The 25,442-nt window shown below is 35.3% G+C and overlaps 1 protein-coding gene across 1 annotated transcript in view; it reads right to left on the reverse strand.

Annotated features, from left to right (window-relative positions):
• The window catches only part of LOC106507506 (uncharacterized), a 420,688-nt gene that overhangs the window by 163,821 nt on the left and 231,425 nt on the right, over window positions 1–25,442 (reverse strand). Inside the window, exon 4 of the mRNA XM_085024874.1 lies at window positions 23,666–23,736. Coding sequence (XP_084881000.1) covers window positions 23,666–23,736 — 71 coding nt within the window. The remainder of the gene's footprint in view (window positions 1–23,665; window positions 23,737–25,442) is intronic.

Consider the following 25,442-nt stretch of genomic DNA (forward strand, 5'->3'; position numbering starts at 1 on the left):
CATCTTTCCCTACCTAGAGGACTACCAATGTTCTATAATTCATATCTATAATTAAGTTTTTAAAATATGTTCCCCCCAAAAGAAAAAAGTATAAAATGGACTTACTGGTTAAGAAAAATGATCTAAGAGATAACAGAAGGAAAACAATACTTTTCATTTCACATCTTCTAGCATTAAGAATAGTTAATAAGAACAAAATTTATTGAGCGCCTCTTATTGAGTGCCAGAAATTATTATAAGTAACTTACATACATTGCCTCACTTGATTTTCATAAGAATTCTCTGCACCAGGTAGAATTATGACTCCCATTTTCCCATTATTTTTCATGAATAAACAAAGCCACAGAAAGGTTAAATAGATTGACAAACATCACTCAGCTTATTATTGGTGGATCCAGACTTCAAAGCAAGGCAGACTGACAAAGAGCTTGTGCTCTTAACCACTCCAATATTCTGCTTCCACAGGGCATGAAAACAAACCTCAAATAAAGGAAATGAATTTTTTTAAAAATGACTCAAAAATCAATTTAATAAATTCAAACCTATAGGACTAATTTTTTCAACTATTTTATCAACAGTGTTGGTAAATATATACATAAAACATGTGTATCAAATTTGAAGATACCATTGGAAGAAATATGTCAGAATTGAAATTTAAATAAATTTAAGAATGAATAGAAGGGTTGGTTAATTACTGAATTCTTGTTCCAAGGATCATATGATCTAGTTCCACTTCTCCAGTGACCATGGACATATGTAATATAATGTTCCAATGATAGAATGATCACAGACATATGTAATATAAACACTTTATGCATGAAGTTTAGTTGATCTCAAATTCAATAGTCACATAGCTACTAAAAAGTAGTAACACATTTTTCATTAATTTAATATTGATAATTCATCAACTACTATGTGTGCAAGGGTCATGATTAAGGGAGGTAACAGTCCACTGTTTTCTGGCTGATGATATCTGGAATATCATATCTCTGAGTCTAACTTTCAAGGGGATTATCCAAGAAAGTGATATCAGAACAATTAAGGGCAGGAGTGAGAGTCAAAGAAACGAACACAGTGCCCTCAGCTATCTGACAAGAAGTCATTGGGAAAAAAAAAAACAGAGTTTATATTGCATTATTTCAAGTATATAACACATTTGAACAGCTAAAAATTTCAAAGAAGGGTACAGGACCACCTCATGAAGAAACAACCTTTCATTAGTGGAAAAATTTAAATACAAAATTGCGGGCCATTTTTCCAACACTGAGGACAAAATTGAACTAGAGTGACTATACAGTTTTTGCTAACTGTGATATTGTGAAGCTCTTAAAATCTAAAAACAAATAAAAATCATAAAGATATTTCTCTAACTGTAATATATAATTTCATTAAACTCCTATTAAAGTTGGTTACTTTCACCGAGTGGCATGTTAATGACAATGCTCATAGGCAATTCTGCTATAAAATCAAAATGTCTTTCAGCTAGAGAAGAAAACAATATGTACAGCCAAATCTTCCATTGATCCTACTCTAGTCAGAAATCCATTAGAGTAAATCTGACACATTGGGAATATTTTTAAAGTGGCACTTTTTAAAAATTGACTGAAAATTTGGCAAAATAAAGAGAAAAGCTTGAGCTTTAACATATTCATTCCTTCCTGAGGGGAAAAATGGGCATCAGATGAGTTTATTTACAACTTTATAAACACCTAATGGAATTTTCATTGACATTAATCAATGATATTTTAGAAAATGGACATTAAGTCTAATTTAAATTACCTTAACTACAATTAATGCTGAGATAACATTCCCATTGTAAAATTTACTTTTAATTTAGCAAGTTTATATCTTTTGAGAAAATTACTCATAATGAATAATTTATACGTTTCCATCTACAAGTGAATTTCAATGTGGAAATGGCTCTTAAAAGCAACCAGAATTACTCTTAAAAGGTAAAGAGCTTTGAAAGTCAAAGAAATTCTGCTTAGTGGGTTCTTTCTTGCTGAGAAAAATACAATTAAGGACCAGAAGTAACAGGTTATATGAATAAAAAGCAAGCAATACTTTCAAATATGAGTGCCAAATCAACCATGCTAAAGACCTAACATGTATTTAGTCCCAGACATTTATTCTATTATTGATCTTTGAATGAAAGTATTTGCTGTTCAAATGGATAGGTCATGTTGAACCCAATTTCAGAAATATTTGGATCTTCATAATGGAACATCTCCACTCAGGTTGTGAAATCTTTATCATGGAACAACATCCAGAAGCTAGACAGTTAAAAATTAACATTAGGGACTTTAAGTGCAATTGATTGTAGAAAGAGGACAAAAGAGCAATTATCCCCCAGATAATACAGATCACTATGTACTAGCAATTTTTAAATCTTTTATGGTTCCTAGTGACATTTTTACCATAGCAGACATGATTACAACAGCAAAGTCTCCAAGTTAGAGGTTAACTGCCCCACATTACATGTTACTTAACAATTAAACTGCCTCATTAGGGTTAAATATGCCATCAGACATGAAGCTCTACAGATATCAACTCTGGTTCTGGTATTAATAAGTGTGTGACATTGGGCTCATTTTCTAATCTCTTGAGACATCTATTTGCTCATTAATAAAATACCTAAATCATAGGATTAGGGTAAACAATTTTATGCATATAAAGAGCCTAGAACAATGTATGGCATAAAACAAGCACTAAACAATGTCAATTTTTATCATTTTATCACCTCAATGTTAATACTTGTTCCCAATAAATTTTTTAATGATGATTAGCTGTTCTGCCAACCAAGCCCAGGTTTATAGTGAATGAGCATTATTTTATGGCTATCTCTAATAACTCATCTGCTCTGAATTGGAGGGAAAAAGGCAAATTTTGCATATATACTTTTATCAAAGTTGCGTAGTGCAATTCTAATCTGTAATAAGATTTTAGCCATTTTCATTGTTATGTGCCTGTGTGCACTGATTATTTCTCCATTTCAAATTTTTCATAGCCAAACTATTAATCAGCCTGATACTATTATATTGCTATATTGAAAAATGAATGTAAATTCTCAAATGTTTATAGAAATAAGTCTTTTTTTTTTATTGGTGTTACATGTCCATTATTATTTTGCTACAGCTCTGCTTCTCCTATCCTTAGCTGCAGGACCCAGACTTAACAAAAGAGTCCCTCTCTAGGTCTCAGGGCAAAGAAAAAGAGAGACATGGCTGACTATAAGCTCACTTCTAAACTTTATGCAAAAGTAACATAATATCCCAACACATTTCATTGATTAATGCATGTCACATGGCCACTCCTGAGCCAAGCAGAGAAAAGACAGCTCTCCCATGGAAAGAGGCAGCAAACATATTGAACAAAAATATAATAATACCATGATTACTGTATCAGGTCTTAATGATGCCAAGAACTGGGGGTTTTATTTTATTTTGGTAGGGAGGGGATTTGGTTTTGTGGGGAATGGGTTGTGGTTTTACCCAGTGCAGTGTGGAACAGTTGTTAATGTTATTTTTTTCTATTATTTCTCACTAGCAATATTTATTTCGACTTAGAAAAGAAACTCTACCTATATCCTGAAACTAAGACATTAGTGGCCCAATGGCATTGGATTGAAGTGCATGGCGGGAATCAAAGTAGCCTACTTTTAAATTAAAATAAGATCATCTTTAAAGAAATTATACAATATATCATTTGCTCATTACTTAAGGGTTGACAATCTGTTTTGAGCATTATCACATTCTTCTGCTTTAATAAGAACATTAATCTCATTCAGAGAGTAGAACGAAAGGAAACCACAATCCCTAAAGTGGAAAATATGTATTTTTCAATTGCTAACAAAAGTTGATGATGATGCATTATTGTTTTAAATATGCCTTAGTTTCTTGTTATTTATTAATTTATTATTAATATTTTGTTTTTCTCTGTTTTAGTGTTCATTTTTATCTAGTACTACCAGTTAGGAATCCTAGTTAAAATGGATTCTAAAAAAAGATATTTTCCATTGATGTTTCTCTTCTCCAATATTTAATAGGTTTTAATAGGTTTTATAGGTTTAATAGGTTTTAATAGGTTTAATAGGTTTTATAATAGGGTTTTATAATAGGTTTAATAGGTTTAATAGGTTTTAATAGGTTTTAATAGGTTTAATAGGTTTTAATAGGTTTAATAGGTTTTAATAGGTTAAGTCAAATAATATCCTTTATTATGACATTTGATTTAGTTTCACTAAAGACACTCCTGTTGCATCTTTTTCTTTTCACCTCTGAAATAAGTGCCTACTGACCATTAACCATATGCTATATAATAAGGGCAAAACTCCCCCTTTTTCTTCTACACAATCTTTCTATACTATTTTGCTCCACTGCTTCTGTGACTAATAGATCCAACTATGCCTGTGCCACTGGAAGGAGACCTTATGTCTAATTCATCATTAAAATTAATGTTTTTTCTTTTATAGGGAGCAATAAACATGACTATGACTAGATTTAGATGGAATTATGCTTATTCTCCTACATAATCATCCATTTGGGGGGAATATCACCTACTTTATTGACTTGAGGACTCATGCTTGTTTTTATATTTTAGCATCTCATATTAAGATCCTTAAAATTATCATTAGAAGACATTGTACAATATTAATAAATTTTTTCTTTCTTGATTTTATAAAAAATTATGGTGACTTTTTTGGAGTTCTTTTGTGGCACAATGGGTTATCTAACATTGTCACTGCAGCAGCTCAGGTTGCAGCTGTGGCAGAGAGTTAATCCCTGGCCTGTCAACTCCCATGTGCCATGGGCACAGCCAAAAAAATTAAATTAAATTAAATTTAAATTATGATGCATTTTAAAATATTTCACATCTTAAATTCAGTGAAATATTGTTCTAATTAACAGATATCCCATGTTCGATATGTACTAACATATTGAATGCCTTGTCTGCTAAATCATAGTGCTGCGAACTGCTGTTCACTAGAGGCTGCTGTGCTAGAGGCCCCTCATGACAATCAGTAGGATTGGTCTGTGAAGAAACCATCCTGAGCATTTATACACTGGCACTAAGAGCACTTGCTGTGTTAACAAAATGGATGCCAGAATTACTCTCCTTTTCCAACTTTTATTGGTAGAACTTTCAAATCTTCATAAAATTAAAAAATATAGTAGAATGAACATCCATTTATACTGCTTATAGACTTAGAACATTTGCCTTCTCTGTGTGTATATGTTAGGTTTATTTTGAAAAACCACTTGAAAGTAAATTATGGACATCATAACATTTTATCCCGTAACATGCATCTCCTATATAACTATAGATGGTCATCACACTTAAAAAGTTAATAATAGGGAGTTCCTGTCGTGGCGCAGTGGTTAACAAATCTGACTAGGAACCATGAGGTTGCGGGTTCGGTCCCTGCCCTTGCTCAGTGGGTTAATGATCCGGCGTTGCCATGAGCTGTGGTGTAGGTTGCAGACACGACTCGGATCCCGCATTGCTGTGGCTCTTGCGTAGGCCGGTGGCTACAGCTCCGATCCGACCCCTAGCCTGGGAACCTCCCTATGCTGCAGAGCGGCCCAAGAAATGGCACAAAAAAAAAAAAGTTAATAATAACTTGGAGTTCCCATTGTGGCTTAGTGGGTTAAGGACCTGACTAGTATCCCTGAAGACACAGGTTCAATCCCTTGCTGCGCTCATTTGATTAAGGATCTGGCATTGCTACAAGCTGCAGTGAAACTCACAGATGCAGCTCTGATCTGGCATTGCTGTGGCTGGGGCTTAAGCTGGCAGCTGTAGCTATGATTCAACCACTAGCCTGGGAATTTCCATATGTTGCAGGCGCAGCCTTAAAAAAAAAGAAAAAAAATAATAGTAACTCAAAAACACACAATTTCATCTAATACATCATCTATATTTAAATTTACGTTAAGTGGGAGCTCCCATTGTGGCTCAGTGGTAATAAACCAGACTAGCATCCATGAGGGTGCTGGTTCGTTTCCTGTCCTTGCTCAATGGATTAAGGCTCATAAACTGAGCTGTAGTGTAGGCTGCAGAAAAAGCTCAGTTCTGGCCTTGCTGTGGCTGTGGCATAGGCCAGCAGCTGCAGCTGCAATTTGACCCCTACCCTGGGAACGTCCATATCCCATGGGTGGAGCCATTTTAAAAAATGACAAAAAATAAAAATAAAAAAATAAATTTACATAAATGTAACACACATAAATGTAAAATGAAATTTACACTGGCATTTTGTTGTTATGGCTTTTTAGTCTCATTGAGTAGAGCACATTATCCTATATGTTTGGTTGGTTATTTTTCAGATTATTGACTTATAAAAATTGTCCAGGTAGTTAGCTTGTAGAATCCCCAAATTCTGTCTCTTCCCTCCTAAATAGATTCAGATGTGGGGTTTTTTTTTGGGGGGGGGGTTGGGTTTTTTTGTTTGTTGGTTGGTTTGTTTTGGCACAAATACCTAAGCAGTGATACAGTGCACCTCTTCTAGCATCCCATCAAAAAGCACATAAAGTCAAGTTGTCCCTCTCTAGATGTGGCTGAGTTTGGACGGTTTGTTAAAATAAGGATCAGAATTTTCCATTGTAAAGGTATATTTTTTCCTTTGTGAGATCTAAGAATACATAGAATATTGACATAGATGATTGAGGATTTGAGAGGACCTAATAAATGCCATTCCCATTTTGCATCCTAGTTCTGTACTAAGGACAAATAACCCGGAGAGAACCATAAGCAATAGTTGTTTTTTACCTTTCAATAACAATTAGATTTAATTTAGGATTCTATCCTAAATTCTGGACTATAAAACCTTTGGATCTCCAAAGGAAGTGTTCTAGGTCTCTTACCTATTGACACTTCTCACACAAGGCTACATGAATACACTCTACCAATGAGATGGGTTCCTTTGAGATATGGAAAGCTGAAGAGGGACGAAGACAATGCTGACTGACAAACAAACTTGAATAGATATGTGTCTGCAGTGGAAGACTTCACTTTCCACATTATATTCATCCACTTGGGCCACAGTGGCAGAAGTCATTCAAAAGTACTACATGACTTTTGAATTACAACTTTAATAAAATGACCTTGAAACCAAAAATCCAATGGAAGCCCTCTGAATTCCACTTCTTCAGCCCACCCAACTAATTTTGTAAGGACTGGTTTCTTGCATTTGCCTAGGCTTGAAATTAAGAAAACAGTCCTCATTGGACCCTGTCTGACAGAGGTACAAATACAAAGAAATTGAAAAGAAACACTACAAGCAGAAGTTTGTGCCACTGTAGTACCAAACATTTTATATAGAGAGAATTTTTTCTGGAGTTTCAGTAAATGGATATTATGTAGAAATATACAAGTTAGAATTCCAATGTTATAAAATGTTAGTAATGGTACTGCTCTTAAGCTCTTTGTTTAGTTAGGACTCTTCACGAGGAAAAAGTGTCCTCCATCCAAATTCAATAAGCTAAATGTTACATTTTTCCTTTAAAAATAATCTAATTTTTATACTTCAGAGTCCACCACAAACGAGTAGTATTACTCATCTTTTCTATAATGTCAGCAGGTCTCTCATGGGAAAAACAATAGATTAGCTTTTCTACGAAACATGGTCCCTTGAGTTAAGCAAAATGATTCTGGACAGGTTTCCTATTTAGCATCTTTAGAAACACTTTGTGAAAGTTGCAAAAAGAATTTCTTTCCCATGGTGCTCACTTGCCTAAATGGAAGCATATGGTCTGAAGATTAGTGCACCCTAGGAAAACTCAAGGGGTATGCCACTTTCCTTCTGTAAAACCCAAGTATTAACCACCCGCATGTTACCAAGTCCTCCAACATTTTAGAGTCACGACTTCTTCCTTTGATATCTCAATAAACCTTTCTTCTTACAGCAAGGATTCTGGAGGATTGAGGAGCCCCAACTTTTTCTTAGAGGATTATTAAAGTATGCATTGTTATCCTGGTTTCCTGCTTTATTCGAAGGTTCAATTACCTTTTCATAATGATTATGCCTCCCCTGGAACCTATTCACCTCCTGTACAGCTTAGACCAAGCTAATCATTTCCCTCTCTTTAGTTACCCCCGGGAGAAAAGAGAATTTAACTGAAATTATCAGGCTAACAAAAGGGAACTTAAACACAGAAAATCAATAGTACAAAATTTAATATCAGCCATTTCTATTTATGAAACTCCTATTCTTGTGTCTACAGGGAGTTTTCTTTTTTATTTATTTAGTGGGGGAGGTTGTCTCCCAGTCATGGTCCAGGCTACCATCATGATGCCTTAGAATCCTCCATAGTTGGCCCTTCTCTGTATCTCCTCTTCTCTCTCATTCTCCCCACACATACTCTTCTCACTCCTAGATTCCTGGTGTTTTTTTTTTTTTAATTCCTGGCATTTTATTATTGCTTTTTATAAAGCAATTTTATCTTCATTGATGTTGCCCTGGTCCACCCATATGAGACCCCTCGCCTCACTTTCCCTAATCCAAAGACAGTTAAAGTGTTCTGCAACACTTCCAAGTTATCTTCTCTAAAGCTCCTCTCTAATGACACTTAGGAATGGATCCTGACTCATGAATAGCAGTATTATAACCATGCTGAGAGGGAAGAGTAATGTTTTTCCACAAAATGAGAAATGTAGGGATGATAATATTGCTCCAAAAAGCCATCAGTGGTCCAAGTTTTTCTAACTTTCAGCAACACAATACTTTTCACCTGTATCCCCTTCCCTCATGCATAATACAGATAGATGTTCCACTGTCAGACAGGAAGAAGAGCAAACGTCTAAAAAAAAAAAAAAAAAACAAAACAAAACAAAAGTAAGGAGAGAGTGAGAGAGAGAAGGCAAGAATGCTAAAGGGCCAAGCCAGCCAAGCCTACTCCTTTTAAAAGAACTTCTAGGAAATGCCATCTGAAATTATCTACTTCTATTTCTTTGGCTAGATCTGTGTTATACACCCACCACTCTACAAAAGTGTATACAAGATGTGATTCTGTTAGTAAAAAAAAAAAAAAAAAAAAAAAAAAAAGAGGATGAATATTTGGTAGGCAACCAGAAATATGCATAAGTGGAAGTAATTAATACAGAGATCAAACAAATATGAGATCCCACTAAGAAACAAGCCTACTATACACAGCCAAGTGTTCAAGCTAACAAATGGCTTCAAAAAAACAGAGAGAGCATTGGGGTGTCAAGAGCAGGGCCCCAGGTTATTCCCATCAGACATCCCCTCTGGTCAGAATAGATGAGATCTTTATGTGAAAGTCACAGAGCCACTTCAGATGGAGGGAGAATTTAAATTGTGAAACATGTCTACTTTATACCCCAAAGAAATATAGGACCTTTGTCAGATTCCAATTAGACTAGTTCACCTGCCTTCTCTCTCCCTCATACCTGGGTTGATTTTTCTCCAACCAGCTGCTTTCATTCCTTCCTCCCAGTCTTTAGCCTATTTTTCCTCTTTTTGACGAGGTGAGGAGATAGAACCATTTTCTTTTAGTTATGATTTTTTTAAATTGGGTAAGAGGAGGTTCTTAGGCCAGAATCTTTTGTGCAAAGTGATGGATAAAATATGTATTTGCTCCATCTTGAGAATGTTCCCTCAAAGTCATGAGATTTTTTTTCCCTTATATCTACAAAGTAAGTAAACAAATTTATGGAGTCTAACTGCCATTTATTGTGCAAGTTATTGGGACTCTCAAAAAAGGTGAGAACTCATCCTTGCCCTGTAGAAGCTCACAGTTTTGAAATTAATAAGAAAAATTTCAGACCAGACATTGAATTCCATATAGACAAGAGGTTATTAACCAAAATAAATCAATGTTTAAAACCAATTAAATATTTATTTTTTTAAATGACTGCAATCCTCTTTATTTATTTATTAGTTTGTTTATTTATTTGCTTTTTAGGGCTGCACCAAGGGCATATGGAAGTTCTCAGGCTATGGGTAAAATCAGAGCTATAGCTGCCAGCCTATGCCACAGCAGGGTGGGATTCAAGCCACATCTGCAACCTACACCACAGCCCACAGCAATGCCAGATCCCCAACCCACTGAGCGAGGTCAGGGATTGGACCCACATCCTCATGGATACTAGTCGAATTCGTTTCTGCTGTACCACAATGAGAACTTCCAAATTAAAGTATTTAAACTAGACAAAATACTTCCCAGAGTACTGAGATGACTAAAAGTAATTTTTCATATTACAAAAAGTAACTATTGCTTCCAGAACACAGTATATATGCAAAGTCCTGGTTAAAAATAGCAGATGGAGAAGAAGGTAGTGGATCTTTGACAACTAACTTCAAAATCAACAATCACTTTGCTAGAGGGAATCTTGTCACTCAGTTCCCTCCATTTCCAAGCAAATATATTTATAGAGGTGATATGATTCTCTTTATTATGGTCATCCAGCAAGCTAGTGGTACAACAAGCTTTAGAAAGAAATGATCACCTCACCAGAATAGAAAAGGTAGGAAGTTTCCTTTGCTAGATGTTAGATGAAGAGGATGTTGCTGTTAAATGTATTCCTACTTCTATTAAGTACTTTTAGCCTTACTTAACAATTTAGAGTGCTTTCAGGTCCTTATCACTTACATATATATTTTTTTTAAAATAGAGTATGAGAGCAAATGTGTAAAACTATTTTAAAATCTTCCAAGAGTGAGTAAAAATATGTTCTGAGGAGATTTCCCTCAAAATTAGTACCTAGGGTAGCAGATGCCTCACAAATTGCAAAGGTTTTGCAGATGTATAAGAATTTGAAAGTGGCCCCCAAAGATTACTAAGAGCCTCACTGTTATGAAAAAAAAATGGAATCATCAGTGCACAGTCTGGGAAAGCAAGCAATAATGTCACATCCTGGCATTAATCCCATCAAAGCTGCAGAGAAAAAGCAAGCTGGGAGGTAACAGCTATATTTTCAAATGATGAAAATATTAAAGGTACGGCAGAGGTCTGTGGAAGTTATTTTCATCTCAGTTGTGTACCCATCAGGTGAGTTCATTTAATTGATATTCTGCAAGAATCAGGTCCTTTAAAACTTAGAGCACCATGTGAATGAGGACCTGTGCTGCTTCTCTTTTCTGGCAAAAACTGTATCTTAGGGCTGGGCCCAAAGTCTTGTGGAGATCAGCCTTTGGTTATATAAGTTAATCAGTATGTATTAATCTACAGATCTGGAAGACCTTTAAATATGCTTTGTAAATCCATGAGGGTATTTATTTTTGTTTTGTTTGTTTTGTTATATCCCTTAATAGCCCATAATAGTGCCAAGGGAGGGGCAACATAAGGTAGGCAATTAAGAGATACAAATTTTATGTATAAAATAAGCAACAACAGTATACTTCATGGTACTGGGAATACAGCCAACAGTTTATAATAACTATAAATGGAGTATAACCTTTAAAAACTGTGTGTCACTATATTGTACACTTATAGTATAATATTTTATATCACCTCTACCTCAATATAAATAAATAAATAATTTTTAAAATAATTTTTAAAAGATGACTAAATGTATGAAAGCTACAATTGTATATAGGAGAGCATAGCAGGAAAAGTAATAGCTTTGTTGTCAGGAAGCTGCAGAGTGAATCCTTATTAGTCTGTGATCTAACTTAGTTAACTTGGCTGAGTCTCCATTTAATGGCAGAATAAGAGCACCATCATCTATTTCCCAAGGCTTGGGGAAAGACTAAGGTTCTGGACTTTGGGATGTGCTTAAGAAATTTGTGGTGGCACCCTACAGAAGAAATTTTGGTTGAAAGGTATGCATATTTTTACAAAATTAAATAGCAAAAAGTTTAGTACAGGATTGAAATCCTATCCATACACAATAAGACCACAAAAGTATTATATCCATCATTCAATAAATTTTTGGGCACCTCATCTACCAGATCTGTGCTAGGTTTTAGAAGCTAATATCTCTGATGAAGTAAAAAATGGGGGCTAGTTGCCTTACCTCCTTTATTTCCAGCTCTGTTTTATACAAAAGAGACTTAATCAACAAGAGCTAATGCCTCTAGGGCTTAGAGCTGTGTTTCAGAAATTAATTAATTAATTAATTAATTAATAATAAAGTAAAATACAAAGGGACCCAACTGCCAAATTTATTTATGCTGACCGTCCTTGCTTGACCTCTCTCAGCTGATTTGTTTAAGCCATTCTCCAATCTGCTGGTCAGAACATCAGGTTTATTCTGTTACTTTAAGTACATGGTACAATCAAGTAGAAAACATCATTCTACAAAAAGGCTTAAGATTGACCTCCTTAAGACAACAGAGAAAATAATAACATCATGGTCAAAAAAAGTGAAAATTCCTCAAGGGTGAAATGATTTTTTTTAGATCCATGCAAGCAAATATGCTTGCAGAGTTACATCTCAGGAGTAAAATGTAATTGTTTTGACAATGAATATATTTTTCATATAATTAACTCTAAAATGTGACTTTGCCTTCAAGAATTTACTTTGACAGCTGAGATTTTTTAAATCAATGTTTGCCATATTCAACTACCATTGCCTTAGGTGACCATACTAAAATATTTACAACACTATGCTTTCTATGTAATAAATATTTTGGATATTATTGTGTTTAGTGTATTTAAACTAAACAAAAAGAAAAATGAAAGTTTTCTCCTAGAAAGCATTTATGGTGATACAGTCTCTCAGCATACTGTTTATCCAAAAGTCCTAATCCAGATCTACAGGTTTGATGAGAAGAAGTATTAGATACCAATCTGCCAAACTTTTCCATGAGTTCATTAGTGAACACTCATAACAGTTTCTGTTTCCCCACATTACCTCATAACTACAGAAGTCAGATAATGAATATTCATTCAATTACTTTCTCATATATATCATCCAAGTGTAAATCTAGAGCTTGAGAGACTTAATTTCAAGCCCTGCTTCTGTCTTGTGGTGACATAACTTCTCTGGATCTCAATTTCTTCCTCACTAAAATTGATAATAAAGTCTACTTTATAGCATTGTCATGAAGATGAAATGAAATAATTTATTTGAAATCTTAGAACATAATAGATCATAATAAATAATACTTCTTATTCTGAGGAAAATTCATGTAAGATATCAATACCTACCAAGAAATGAGTGTGAAAGGGGCTAATCCATTCAGGACATACAGAACATCCAGGGTCCTTTCTGTGGCTTGAAGCTTCACTAAGCTCAGCCGTGAAGGAGAAAGGCAAACAGAAAATTAGGTGGACATAGCCAAAAACACAACTTAATTGCAAACATGAATGTCATTCTTTTTCTGGATTTTCAAACTTCCCTTTAATATTACATTTTCCCTTCAGACTATCTGTCAACCCTCTCTTCCTTCCAAGTGGTAATAAAGATCCCTTTAAAGATGTATAGCTATTGGTTTGATAATGCTTAAGTGTTGCTAAGAAATGCCACAAAATAATTTTTACTTTATGCAAATATCCCCAAATTAGCCCACACATAATCCAAAAAATAATCTCTCCACTATTAAAATATTGAAGTGGCCCAATACATAAAGAGAAACAGGAGTTCCTGTCATGGCGCAGTGGTTAATGAATCCGACTAGGAACCATGAGGTTGCGGGTTCTACCCCTGCCCTTGCTCAGTGGGTTAAGGATCCGGCGTTGCCAAGAGCTGTGGTGTAGGTTGCAGACGCAGCTCTGATCCCGAGTTGCTGCGGCTCTGGTGTAGGCTGGCAGCTACAGCTCCGATTGGACCCCTAGCCTGGGAACCTCCATATGCCGCAGGAGCGGCCCAAGAAATGGCAAAAAGACCAAAAAAAAAAAGAGAGAGAAATAAAAGGAGTAAAACAGATAGCAAATCAAATTACCTTTCAATTGATAAAGACTATGTCAAAGGTCACAGCTTAATATAAGAGCTAAACTGGCTTGCTAACTGATCCCAGTGTTAGGCATATTTACCTATCCATTCACAGGTTTTTTTGGACAGGAGCAGATAAAACTTAAACTACAGAGGAACTGAAGGGAACCACTCCATGAAGACAGCCTTGTTGCAAGAGAAAAACAAAGGGAGGTAAAGTGAACATGCTCAATTGATCCTTCTCAAAAGTATAGGAGTTTGTTCTGAAGCAGTGTAAAAGGAATGAAGAAGCATTGCCACAATAACAGAGTTCCTTAAACTATGAAAAAACCTCAGGCATTAGGGAGAAAATAGTCTCCCTTAACATCCACAACCAGAAGATAAACAGAAATAAACTGAAAACTGAGAAGAAAGAAAATTCCCATGCTTTCACCCAAAGAGAAGTAGGGCAGGACACACTGTTAGAAATACAGGAACTCCATACTCCCACTAAGAGAGGAAAGTGTGAACATATTATCCATGCCTTCTCACCAAGAAAGAAATCATTCTTCTTTGTATGGGGAGTTAGCAAAAATTGCAAGGGAGTGTAGAAGTCCTCAACCCCATACTTTCATGTGGAGAGAAGGAAAAAACCATCTCCTTTACACATTGCAGTCTATCCAAATGGGTGGTAGAAACTTAATGCCAGTTAATGCAGAAGCAATGCCCTTTATCACAGTGGTGGCTAAATTGTAGAGGGAGGGAGACTTGGCCTCATGTGGCACCAGAACATTCAGAGAGTCAGAGAGAAAGGTGTCAGGTCCAGGAAGGCAACCAGCTACTCTGGTATCTGCACAGACCCTTATACTTGTCTGACTTCAGATGTTAGCTCATACAGGCTGCCACTTCTTAAGCCTCAGCCCTGTCCAAAAGGTCCCTTGGGTTTGAGCTTTGTCTGTTACTTCAGGAGTAGGGGAGTAAACATGAAACTACCTGCATGACACTGGCACAGGGGAAATTAGGGATCTAATGTCCTGAGTCACTTTCACACTCCTCCCTGGCACATAGAAATCAGTTATTTGCTCTTCTGTCACCCAGAATCCACTATAGACCCAGCTTCCTTGATTGGGAATTTTTCTACTATTCTTGCTCCTCACCAGGACACAGGAAGTTTTATAAAACTATCCTCTCAGGTCTTTCTCTCTCAGGCTCCATCATGAAATGGGTATGAGATGTCCTTGCCTCTGTCACATCCTAGCAGAACAGCTAAGATTTTGTACTTATTACAGCCATTCCCAGCACAGTTTGACTCAAAAAAGCAGAGCACAAGAGCTCGTAGTACATAACCAATAAGTATAATTATTATCAAGTCCATGATTGTGATTATTCATTTACTATGTCTCCATTTCATCTATAAAAAGGTATAATAAATCTATTCTACCAAATTGTAGTGCAGTTCAAAGAAGTCTGCATTTATCAAAAGCATGTTGAAAAGTATAATTAAATACTATTATTTTTTGTGAGTTCTTTCACAAAACATGTCTTCATTTTTACCCACACCATCTCATATAGGGTATATAAAAATCTCAATTAATGTTTTCAGTAAGCCATTACCTAAAACATATATAAAACAAGGTTATAACTTAATTGAAAACATTTATTTTCCACCAAATTAAGCAGAAATTCTGCCATGTAGACTTTTGATTAGCCCCCAAAATTTAACACAGTGGTAAATACATAATAGGAGAGTAGTGAATATTTGTGGACTGATTGATTCACTTCATCTTAATATATTTAACTGGCTATCTGTAGCTTCTGAATATAACTGAAAATGCTTAATTTGTCTTGGAAAAACAACAAGAAAATCAAGTTCAAAACGTCAAGATAATATTCTGGAAATATTATTTCCAAATATAAAACAATGGAAATATGCCAGTATTAACCTAATAAAGTACAAAGAAAATTATTTCTCTGTTACATTTCAGAAAGGTCGGGTTGGCTGTGTTTCATGCTGTTATTCAGAGGCCAAGTTTCTTCCATGTTGGATCTGGGGAGTATTCCCTAGTACAATGCCTTCAACAGCCTGAGAGAGGCTGAAAAATAGTAGGACTGTGGAGAAGAGATAAGACCCAGAGGTGGTCCCATCATTTCTGCTCATTGGCAGAATTTAAGTAATATGGCCACACCTGATTGCCAGAGAAACTGAGAACAAGGAAGAAACTAGCAGACCTAACTACAATAACGAATACTTGTTGTCCCAAATAAGTTAACGTAGTTTAATTTACAAATAAAATCTAGCCAAAACAAGAATTTGCAGATCAGAAAGGAAGAGAAGTCAATGTCTCTATGCAGAACTTATTTATATCCACAGACTATAATTTGTTCAATTTATATAGCATACAGTCAATAGTCAGTGGGCATTTATTTCATAAGTGAAAGAAAAAAGAAGCTACAAGAATCTCTTTAGTCAAACAGAATAAAATGTCACAGTAAATGATATTGTTTAACATAAACTTATGTAAAACCTGCTAAATATTGGAGAAGAGAAACATTAATGGTAAATATCTTCTTTTAGAATCCATTTTAGTTAGGATTCCTCACTGGAAATCATTGATAAAAATGAACACCAAAACAAAGGGGAAAACAAAATTTTAGTATTAATCAATACAAGTAATAAGAAACTGAGGAGTATTTAAAATATTAATGCATTATCATCAACTCTCTTTAACAATCAAAAAAGTAAAGTACAAATTTTTCACTTTAGGGATTGTTGTTCCCTTTCATTCTACTCTCTGAATGAAATTAATGATGTTCACTGTCCTTATTAAAATAGAATAATGGGAAAACACTCAAAACAGATTGTCAGTCCTTAAGTAATGGCCAAATAATAGATTTTATCTTTATTTAAAGATTATCTTATGAAAATTTAAAAGTTGAAGTAACTAAAGTGTTTGAAATTTGGAAAATAGATTCCATAGAATGTTATAAGAAAAACAATGGTTCATAGATATATAAAAAGCTTTTATTAACATGCTTATGAGTTAAATATACATTTAATAACATTTATAAATATAGAAAATCATTGCAAGTTTTAGGTTATAAATTCTTACTTTATTGCAATAGAATTTTTATGATCACATAGTTCATAATTTTTTTCAGTCAATAGAATTTTTTAAAAATAATTAGGAATTCACCATATGTGTTTAGGCTATAATCTGTAGATTCCTAAAAGGTTTACTTATTTTGGGCACCTTTATAGTGTTTACATCTGACAGGTGAGTCCACTGACTCAGAGAAATACACACACACACACACACACACACACACACACACACACACGAGACTTGCTTCAGATCTAAAGACATACAAAGATTGAAAGTGAGGGAATGGAAAAAGGTATCCTATGAAATTAAAGCTGGTGCAGTAATTCTTCTATCAGACAAAAAAGACTTTACTACAAAACCAGCACCAGAGACAAAGAAGACATTACATAATGGTCAAGGGATCATTCTAACAAATAGATATGACAATTGTAAAAATGTATGCACTCAACATAGGAGCACCTAAAAAATTAAGCAAATATTAACATATTTAAGAGGATAAATTGACAGTAAAACAATAGTAAGGGACTTTAACACCCCATTTACATCAATGGACAGACAGAAATCAAAACAGAAACACTGGCCTGGCACAGTGGGTTAAAGGATCCAGCATTGCCAAAACTGTGGTGTTGCAGCTGTGGCTCAGATTCAGTCCCTGGCAAGGAACTTCTATATGCCAAGGGTGTGGCCATTAAAAAAAAAAATCTCCCAATGAAAAAAGTCCAGTGCCAGATGGCTTTACAGGTAAATCTACCAAAGTTTAAAAAATACTTAACACCTGGGAGTTTCCTGGTGGTTCAGTGGTTTAAGGATCTGGTGAGGTTTCTGCTGTCACATCAGTTTGACTCCTGGTCCAGGAATATTGTTTGTATATGTCTCCTCAGGCAAGAGAAACAAAAGCAAAAATAAACAATAGAACCATATCAAACTTAAAAGATTTGCACAGTGAAAGAAATGATCAACAAAATAAAAAGACTCTCTACTGAATGGGAGAATATATTTGCAAGCTGATATCTGATAAAAGGTTAATACCAAAAACATAAAAAGAATTCATACAACTCAGCATAAAAAAAAAAGAAAAACTACCCGATTATAAAATGAGCAGAGAATCTGAACAGACATTTTTCCACAAGAGACATACAGATGGTTAACAGGCGCATAAAAAGATGTTCAACAGCACTAATCATCAGGGAAGTCCAAATCAAGACCATAATGAGACTTTTAGAATGACTATTATCAAAAACTAATAATAATAAATAAAAAGAAGGTGGATCAAGGTGGTGGAGTAGGAGAATATGGAGCTAACCTCTCCCCACAATCACATGAAAACTACATCTACATATGGAAAAATTTTCATGGAAATTTAACTGGAAACTGGAAAAGAATTCTGATACAACCAAAGCTGCAAGAAAGACTTCCACATAACTGGGTAGGATGGAAGAAAGGAATGACTTCTATCCATGGGAGGGATCTTTAAAGAAAAGAAGGTTTTCACAGACAGACCCTCACCCAGGGGGGGAGAGTGGCTTGACCAACAGACTGAGTGTCCCAGTCCACGGCTCCTACACAGAGGAGGAAAGTCCCCTTAGCTACTGTGAAGACTGCGAGGATAGATAGAAGGGCTAAAGAAATCTAGACTCCACTCATGAAGAGTGCACAGGTGATGCTTTGTTAAAATAAAAAAGACATAGAGAGCTTTGCACTAACAGCTGCCAGCCTTGCCACACTGCCCAATCTGAATGAAAGAACACCCCTGCCCTGCTCTCTCCACACCACAGCTTGTCACAAGATCTGGGCAAGTCAGGACCTGGGAAGAGATTTAGTCCCACTACACAGAGAAGACTTGGGGCCTGGGGTATGGTCTAGGTTGGATAGGAGGGCAATTGTCAGTGCTTACTCAAGCAGTATCAAGAAGCAGCATGTCTTTGTCCCTGTCCTCAGCCCCCACCCTTGTACCTGCCCACCCCATGTCACAGATTGGGACTAGAGATGGGGTAAGTAGGCCTGAAAGAAGGCTCAATATAGGGATGCAGAAATAGTTGGAAGTCCTGGGGTGTGGAGAAATGGGGCAGTGGCAGCCATTTTCAGTGCTAGCTCAGGCAGCACCACAGAAGGAACTATGAGAGCTCCTCATGGTCCATCTCACAGCTAAGCTAGCATTCTGGCCCCACTCACTCCATGCCACACCTTAACACTGGATCTGGGGGTGCATCTGAGCAGGGATGCAGACATCCACACAAGAAGGATATCAAACATCTGTGAGCACATGGACCTCAATTGCTTCAGCTCTCTACTCCTTTGGAATAGGGCACACACTCAAGAGGAAATGATCCTGATAAATCCTAAACCTTGGGGCTTCTCATCTAAAAATCAAGTAGCTAACCCCACCCCTGACAGGGTAGTGACAGCCGTGGGGCAAAGAGGAAGTCCAGCCTCTCACATGCACAGGGTTTAGATCTTCCAACAACAACCACACTGCCTATCAAGATGATAGCATACAGGACACCCTGGAGAAATATGTAGCTGGCATCCACATCAAATCCAGCTCTCTAACCAAAAACATTGAGCACAAACATCTATACAAGGGTATTTCCACATAAAAACACTCCTTTAAGACCATAGTAGATAACTGTTTCCCCTAAATTCACAGAGACAGAGAAATTTAAGTAAATTGAAAAGGCATAATAAAGAGATAGGTCCCAAAGTACAGAAGGTCTTAAACAAAATGAGCCCAAACATATCCACATCAAGACATAACATAATTAAAATGGCAAAAGTAGAGATAAAGGGAGATTCTAAAGGTGATAAGAGAAAAACAAAGAGTCGTTTACAGGGGAACCCAAATAAGGCTATCAGGTAATTTCTCTGCAGAAGCTTTGCAGGTCAGAAAGGAGTAGAATGACATATTCAAATTCCTCAAAGGATAAAACCTGTAACCTAGGGTATTCTACCCAGCAAGACTAGCATTTACAGTTAAAGGAGAGATAAAGAACTTCTTAGGCAAGCAAAAGCTAAAAGAATTCAGCAATAGTAAATCTACCAAGAAAGAAATATTGAAGAGTCTTCTATAAATAGAAAAAAATCAAAAATCGATAGGAAAGACAAAATCCCAATAGGAAAGGCAAATATATTAGTAAAGACTAAAGATCACTTAAGTCAGTACATAGACTAAATACAAAATTAAAAAATTGTAAAAACAATTGTAACTACAATAACCGGCAAAAAGATAAGCATAAAGATGTAGAATAGGACATGGAAATCACAAAATATTTGGGAGAGGAGGAAAAATATGCAGATCTTTTAGAATTTGTTCAAACTTAAATATTATCAATTTAAAGTTATTAGAGGAGTTCCGGTCGTGGCACAGTGGTTAATGAATCCGACTAGGAACCATGAGGTTGCGGGTTTGGTCCCTGGCCTTGCTCAGTGGGTTAACGATCTGGCGTTGCCGTGAGCTGTGGTGTAGGTTCCAGACGTGGCTCGGATCCCGCATTGCTGTGGCTCTGGTGTAGGCCAGTGACTACAGCTCCAATTGGACCCCTAGCCTGGGAATCTCCATATGCTGCAAGAGTGGCCCAAGAAATAGCAAAAAGACAAAAAAATAAAAAATAAAAAATAAAGTAAATAGATATAGTTATAGGTAAAGATACATGAACCCCAAGGTGATCAAAAATCAAAAAATATAGAGTAGATTCACACACAAAAAAATAAATAAATAAAAGGAACTCAAGCATACCCTAAAAGAAAACTAGGAAAACACGATGGGAGAAACAAAAAAAATTAAGAAGAAATGAACAAATAAGAACTACAAAAACTACTGGAAAGCAAGGAATAAAGTGGCAATAAGTACATATTTAACAATAATTATTTAAATATCAAAGGATTAAAGGTTACAATCAAAAGAGACAGAGTTGCTGACTGGATTAAAAATAAAAAAGAACCTGCTATATGTTGCCTACAAGAGACTCACTTCAGTGTGAAAGACACTCTTAGACTGAAATTGTGGGGGACTGAAATGGAAAGCACAAGAAAGCAATGGTAGCAATATTATATTAGACAAAATAGACTTTAAAATGAAGGAAATAAGAAAAGACAAAGGACATTATGTATCAATAAAGGGATCAATAGAAGAAAAGGAAATTAAGCATGTTAACATTTTCACACACAATACAGGATCACCTAAATATATAAAATAAATAGTAACTGCCAGATGAGAAAAAAGAAACTGGAAATAAAGCAACGATAGTAGGAGATTTTAACACCCCACTGAATTCAATGGACAGAACATCAAGACAGAAAACCAATAAGACAACAGAGGTCTTAAATGACACAATAGACCCCTTGGATTTAATTGATATCCACAGAAAACTACATCCCAAAAAAGCAGAATGCACATTCTTTTCAAGTACACATGGAACATTCTCTAGGATAGACCACATATTAGGTCACAAAACAAGCCTTAACACATTTAAGAGGATATAAATTATATATTTTTCAACCAAAATTGTATTAAACCAGAAGTCAAATTCAGAAAGAAAAACTGGAAATGACCAACACATTGGGCCTGAACAACATGCTATTAAAAAAAAAATCAGTTGAAGATGAATTCAAACAAGAAAGCAGAAAATAAATTGAGAAACATGAAAATTAAAACACAATTTTACAAAATCTATGGGATGCCACAAAGCAGTTCTAAGAGGAAAATTCATAATGATACAGGCCTTCCTCAAGAAACAAGGAAAATCTTGGAGTTCCCATCATGGCTCAGCAGTTAACGAAACTGACTACCATCCATGAGGATGCAGGTTTGATCCCTGGCCTCACCTGTTAAGGATCTGGCATTGCCATGAGCTGTGGTGTAGGTCACAAATTCAGCTCAGATCCCATGTTGCTGTGGCTGTGTCATAGGCCTAGCCTGGGAACTTCCGTGTGCCACAGGTGTGGCCCTAAAACAAAACAAAAAAAGACAAAAAAGAAAAAAGAAACAAAGAAAATCTTAAACAATATAACCTGTTACCTAAAAGAATTAGAAAAAGAACAAAGCCTAAGGTCAGCAGAAGGTAGAAAATAAAAAGATCAGAGAGAAAATAGGTTCAGTCAAGAAGAAACACAACCTGAACAGACCAATCATTAGAATGGAAATTGAATCTGTAATTTTAAAAAAAATCCCAGTAAACAAAAGTCCAGGACTGAATGGCTTCACTGGAGAATTCTAGCAAACATATAAAGAACTTATACCTATCCTTCTCAACTTATTCCAAAAAATGGAAGAGAAGGGAACACTCCCAAATTCATTCTGTGGGGCCATCATTACCTTAATACCAAAACATGACAAAGACACTACAGAAAAGGAAAATTACACCCAATATCTTTAATGAATATAGACACAAAAATCCTCAAGTATTAGCAAACTAAATCCACCAATACCTAGAAAATATCTACATCATGATCAAGTGGCATTCATTCCAGGATCACAAAAGTGGTTCAATAGACACAAATCAATCAATGTGATACACCACATTAACAAATGGGAAAAAATATGACGATCTTAACAGATACAGAAAAAGCATTTGACAAAATGCAACATCCACTCATGATAAAAACTCTCATCAAAGTTGGTAAAGAGGGAATATATCTCAATGTAACACAGGCCATTTAAGACAAAGACACAGTCAACATAATACTCAATGGCAAAAAGCTGAAGGCCTTTCTGCTAAATTCAGGAATGAGACAAAGAGGCCCACTCTCAGAACTTCTACTTAAAGTAGTATTGGAAGTCCTTGTCACTGAAATCAAACAAGAAAAAGAAATAAAATGTATCCAAATTGGAAGGGAAAATGTGAAACTGTCACTACCTGCAGATGACATAATACTCTATATAGGAAACACTAAAGTCTCCACACAAAAACTATTAGAAGTGGTAACTAATTTCAGCAAGGTACACAGAAACAATAGACAGAAATATAAGACATTTCTATATACCAATAATCAAAAATCAGAAAGTAAAACAATCCTATTTAAAATCACTTTTAAAATACCTAGAAATAAATTCATACAAGGAGACAAAAGACTTACACACTGAAACCTCTAAAATATTGATTTAAAAAATTGAGTAAGATTCAAAAAGATGGAAAGATATTCCATACTCTTGGATTGAAAGAACTAGTACAGTTAAAATAGCCATAGTATCCAAAGCAATCTACAGATTCAGTGCAATCCCATCAAAATACCCATGATATTTTTCACAAAACAAATCATCCTAAAATTTATGTGAAGGCACAAAAGACCCAGAATTGCCAAAGTAATCCTGAGGAAAAAAAGAACAAAGCTGGAGGTATAATCCTCCCCCTAACTTCAGACTATATTACAAAGCTATAGTAATTAAAACAGAGTGGTATCAGCACAAAAACAGATATATAGATCAATGGAACAGAATACAGAGCCCAAATATAAACCCAAAATGGTGTTGGCATAAAAAAAGATATATAGATCAATGGGGCAGAACAGAGACTCCAGAAATAGAGACCCCATGTGGGCAATTAATCTATGACAAAGGAGGGAAGAACATACAATGGAGAAAAGACAGTCTCTTCAAAAAGTAGTGTTGGGAAATATGGAAATCTACATGTAAAACAATAAAATTAAAACATTCTTTCCCTTCTTCCTCCCTCTCTTATTCCTTCTCATCCTCCTTCCTCACTCCCTTCCTCCTTCCTTCTTTCCTTCTGCTTAGCTACCAAATCAGTACTTACTTTGATAGGAGGGAACAGGTTCTTTCTCTCATCCTTCTGGGCTCCAGTTTTTCCAGACAAAAGTGCTTCCACTGTGGGGGAAAAAATTGCAGAGTTGTAATTAAATATTGTAGTGATATAAAATGGTAAGAAGCTCTGTTGACAGCTCTTAACAGCTATGTGTTCTAGAAAACAGCATTTATGATGTCATCCCTATAAGGGAGTGTGTTTGAATTATACAGTAGAAAATTGACAGAAAACAGTAAACCAAATATAATAGAAAAAATAAAAATCATTAAAAAATAATAATTATATCTGATCACAAAAAATATTCTTCACGTCATATACAAAAGTAAATTCAAAATGGTTTAAAGACCCAAATATAATACATGCCAATATAAAACTCCTAGAAGAGAAATATAGATAAAACTTTCTTTGATCTAAATTGTCACAATATTTTCTTAGTGTCCCAAGGCAAAAGAGATAAACAAATGGGATCTAATCAAACTTAAAAGCTTTTGCACAGCAAAGGAAACTATCAACAACACAAAAAGACAACAAACAAAATGGAAGAAAATATTTGCCAATGATGCTACTGGCAAAGGGTTAATATATAAAATATCCAAATAGTTCATACAATTAGATATCAAGAAAATCCCAAACAAACAAATCAATAAATGGGCAGAAGACATAAATAGATATTTTCCCAAAGAAGGCATACAGATGGCTAACAGGCACATGAAAATAAGCTCAACATAGCTAATTATTAAGGAAATGCAAATCAAAGGTACAATATGGTATCATCTCACACTGGTCAGAATGGCTATCACAAAAGTCTGCAAATAATAAATACTATAGAGAATATGAAGACAAGGAAACCCTCATACACTGTGTGGATGTAAATTGGTTCAGTCACAATGGAAAACAGTATGGAGCCTCCTTTAAAAAGCTAAAAATAGAACTTCCATATGATCTAGCAATTCCATTCATGATTATATATGCAGAAATAATGAAAACTCTAATTCAAAAAGATATGTGAGACACTTCCTACACTCTTGGTAGAAATGTAAATTGGTACATCTACTACGGAAAACAGTATGGGAGTTCCTCGGAAAAATAAACATAGAACTACCATTTGATCCAGCAATCCCACTCCAGGGTATATATCTGGACAAAATTACAATTCAAAAAATACATGCGCCCCCTATGTTTATAGCAGCACTATTCACAATAGCCAAAGACATGGAAACAACCTAAATATCCTCCAACTGATGAAAGGATTAAGAAGATATGGTATGTAAACATAAGGGAATACTACTCAGCCATAAAAATGCCATTAAAAATGCCAAAAATGTTATTTGTAGCAATATGGGTCTAGAGAATACTATGCTGAGTGAAACAAGTCAGACAGAGAAGGACAAATACTATATGATATCACTTGTAGATGGAATCTAAAAAATAATATAGGAGTTCTTTGTGGCACAGCAGGATAAGGATCCAACATTATCAATGCAGTGTGGCTAGAGTCACTACTGTGACATGGGTTCAATCTCTGGTCCAGTAACTTCCAGATGGCAGGTATGGCCAAAAAAATAAATAAAAAACAATAATACAAATGAAACTATATACAACATGGACATAGAAAATAAACTTATGGTTACCAAAGGGGAAATTGAGAGGGGAGGAAAACATTAGGAGTATAGGGTTAACAGATATAAACTACTACACATAAAATAGATAAGCAATAAAGATTTACTATATAGCACAGGGAATCATAACCAATACCTTGTTATAACCT

This window comes from Sus scrofa, chromosome 5 (genome assembly GCF_054392235.1).
Source record: "Sus scrofa isolate SSC_HxYL_T2T_F1_AM1 chromosome 5, Sscrofa_HxYL_maternal_Yorkshire_Landrace_v2.0, whole genome shotgun sequence".
NCBI classification, from domain to species: Eukaryota; Metazoa; Chordata; class Mammalia; order Artiodactyla; family Suidae; genus Sus; species Sus scrofa.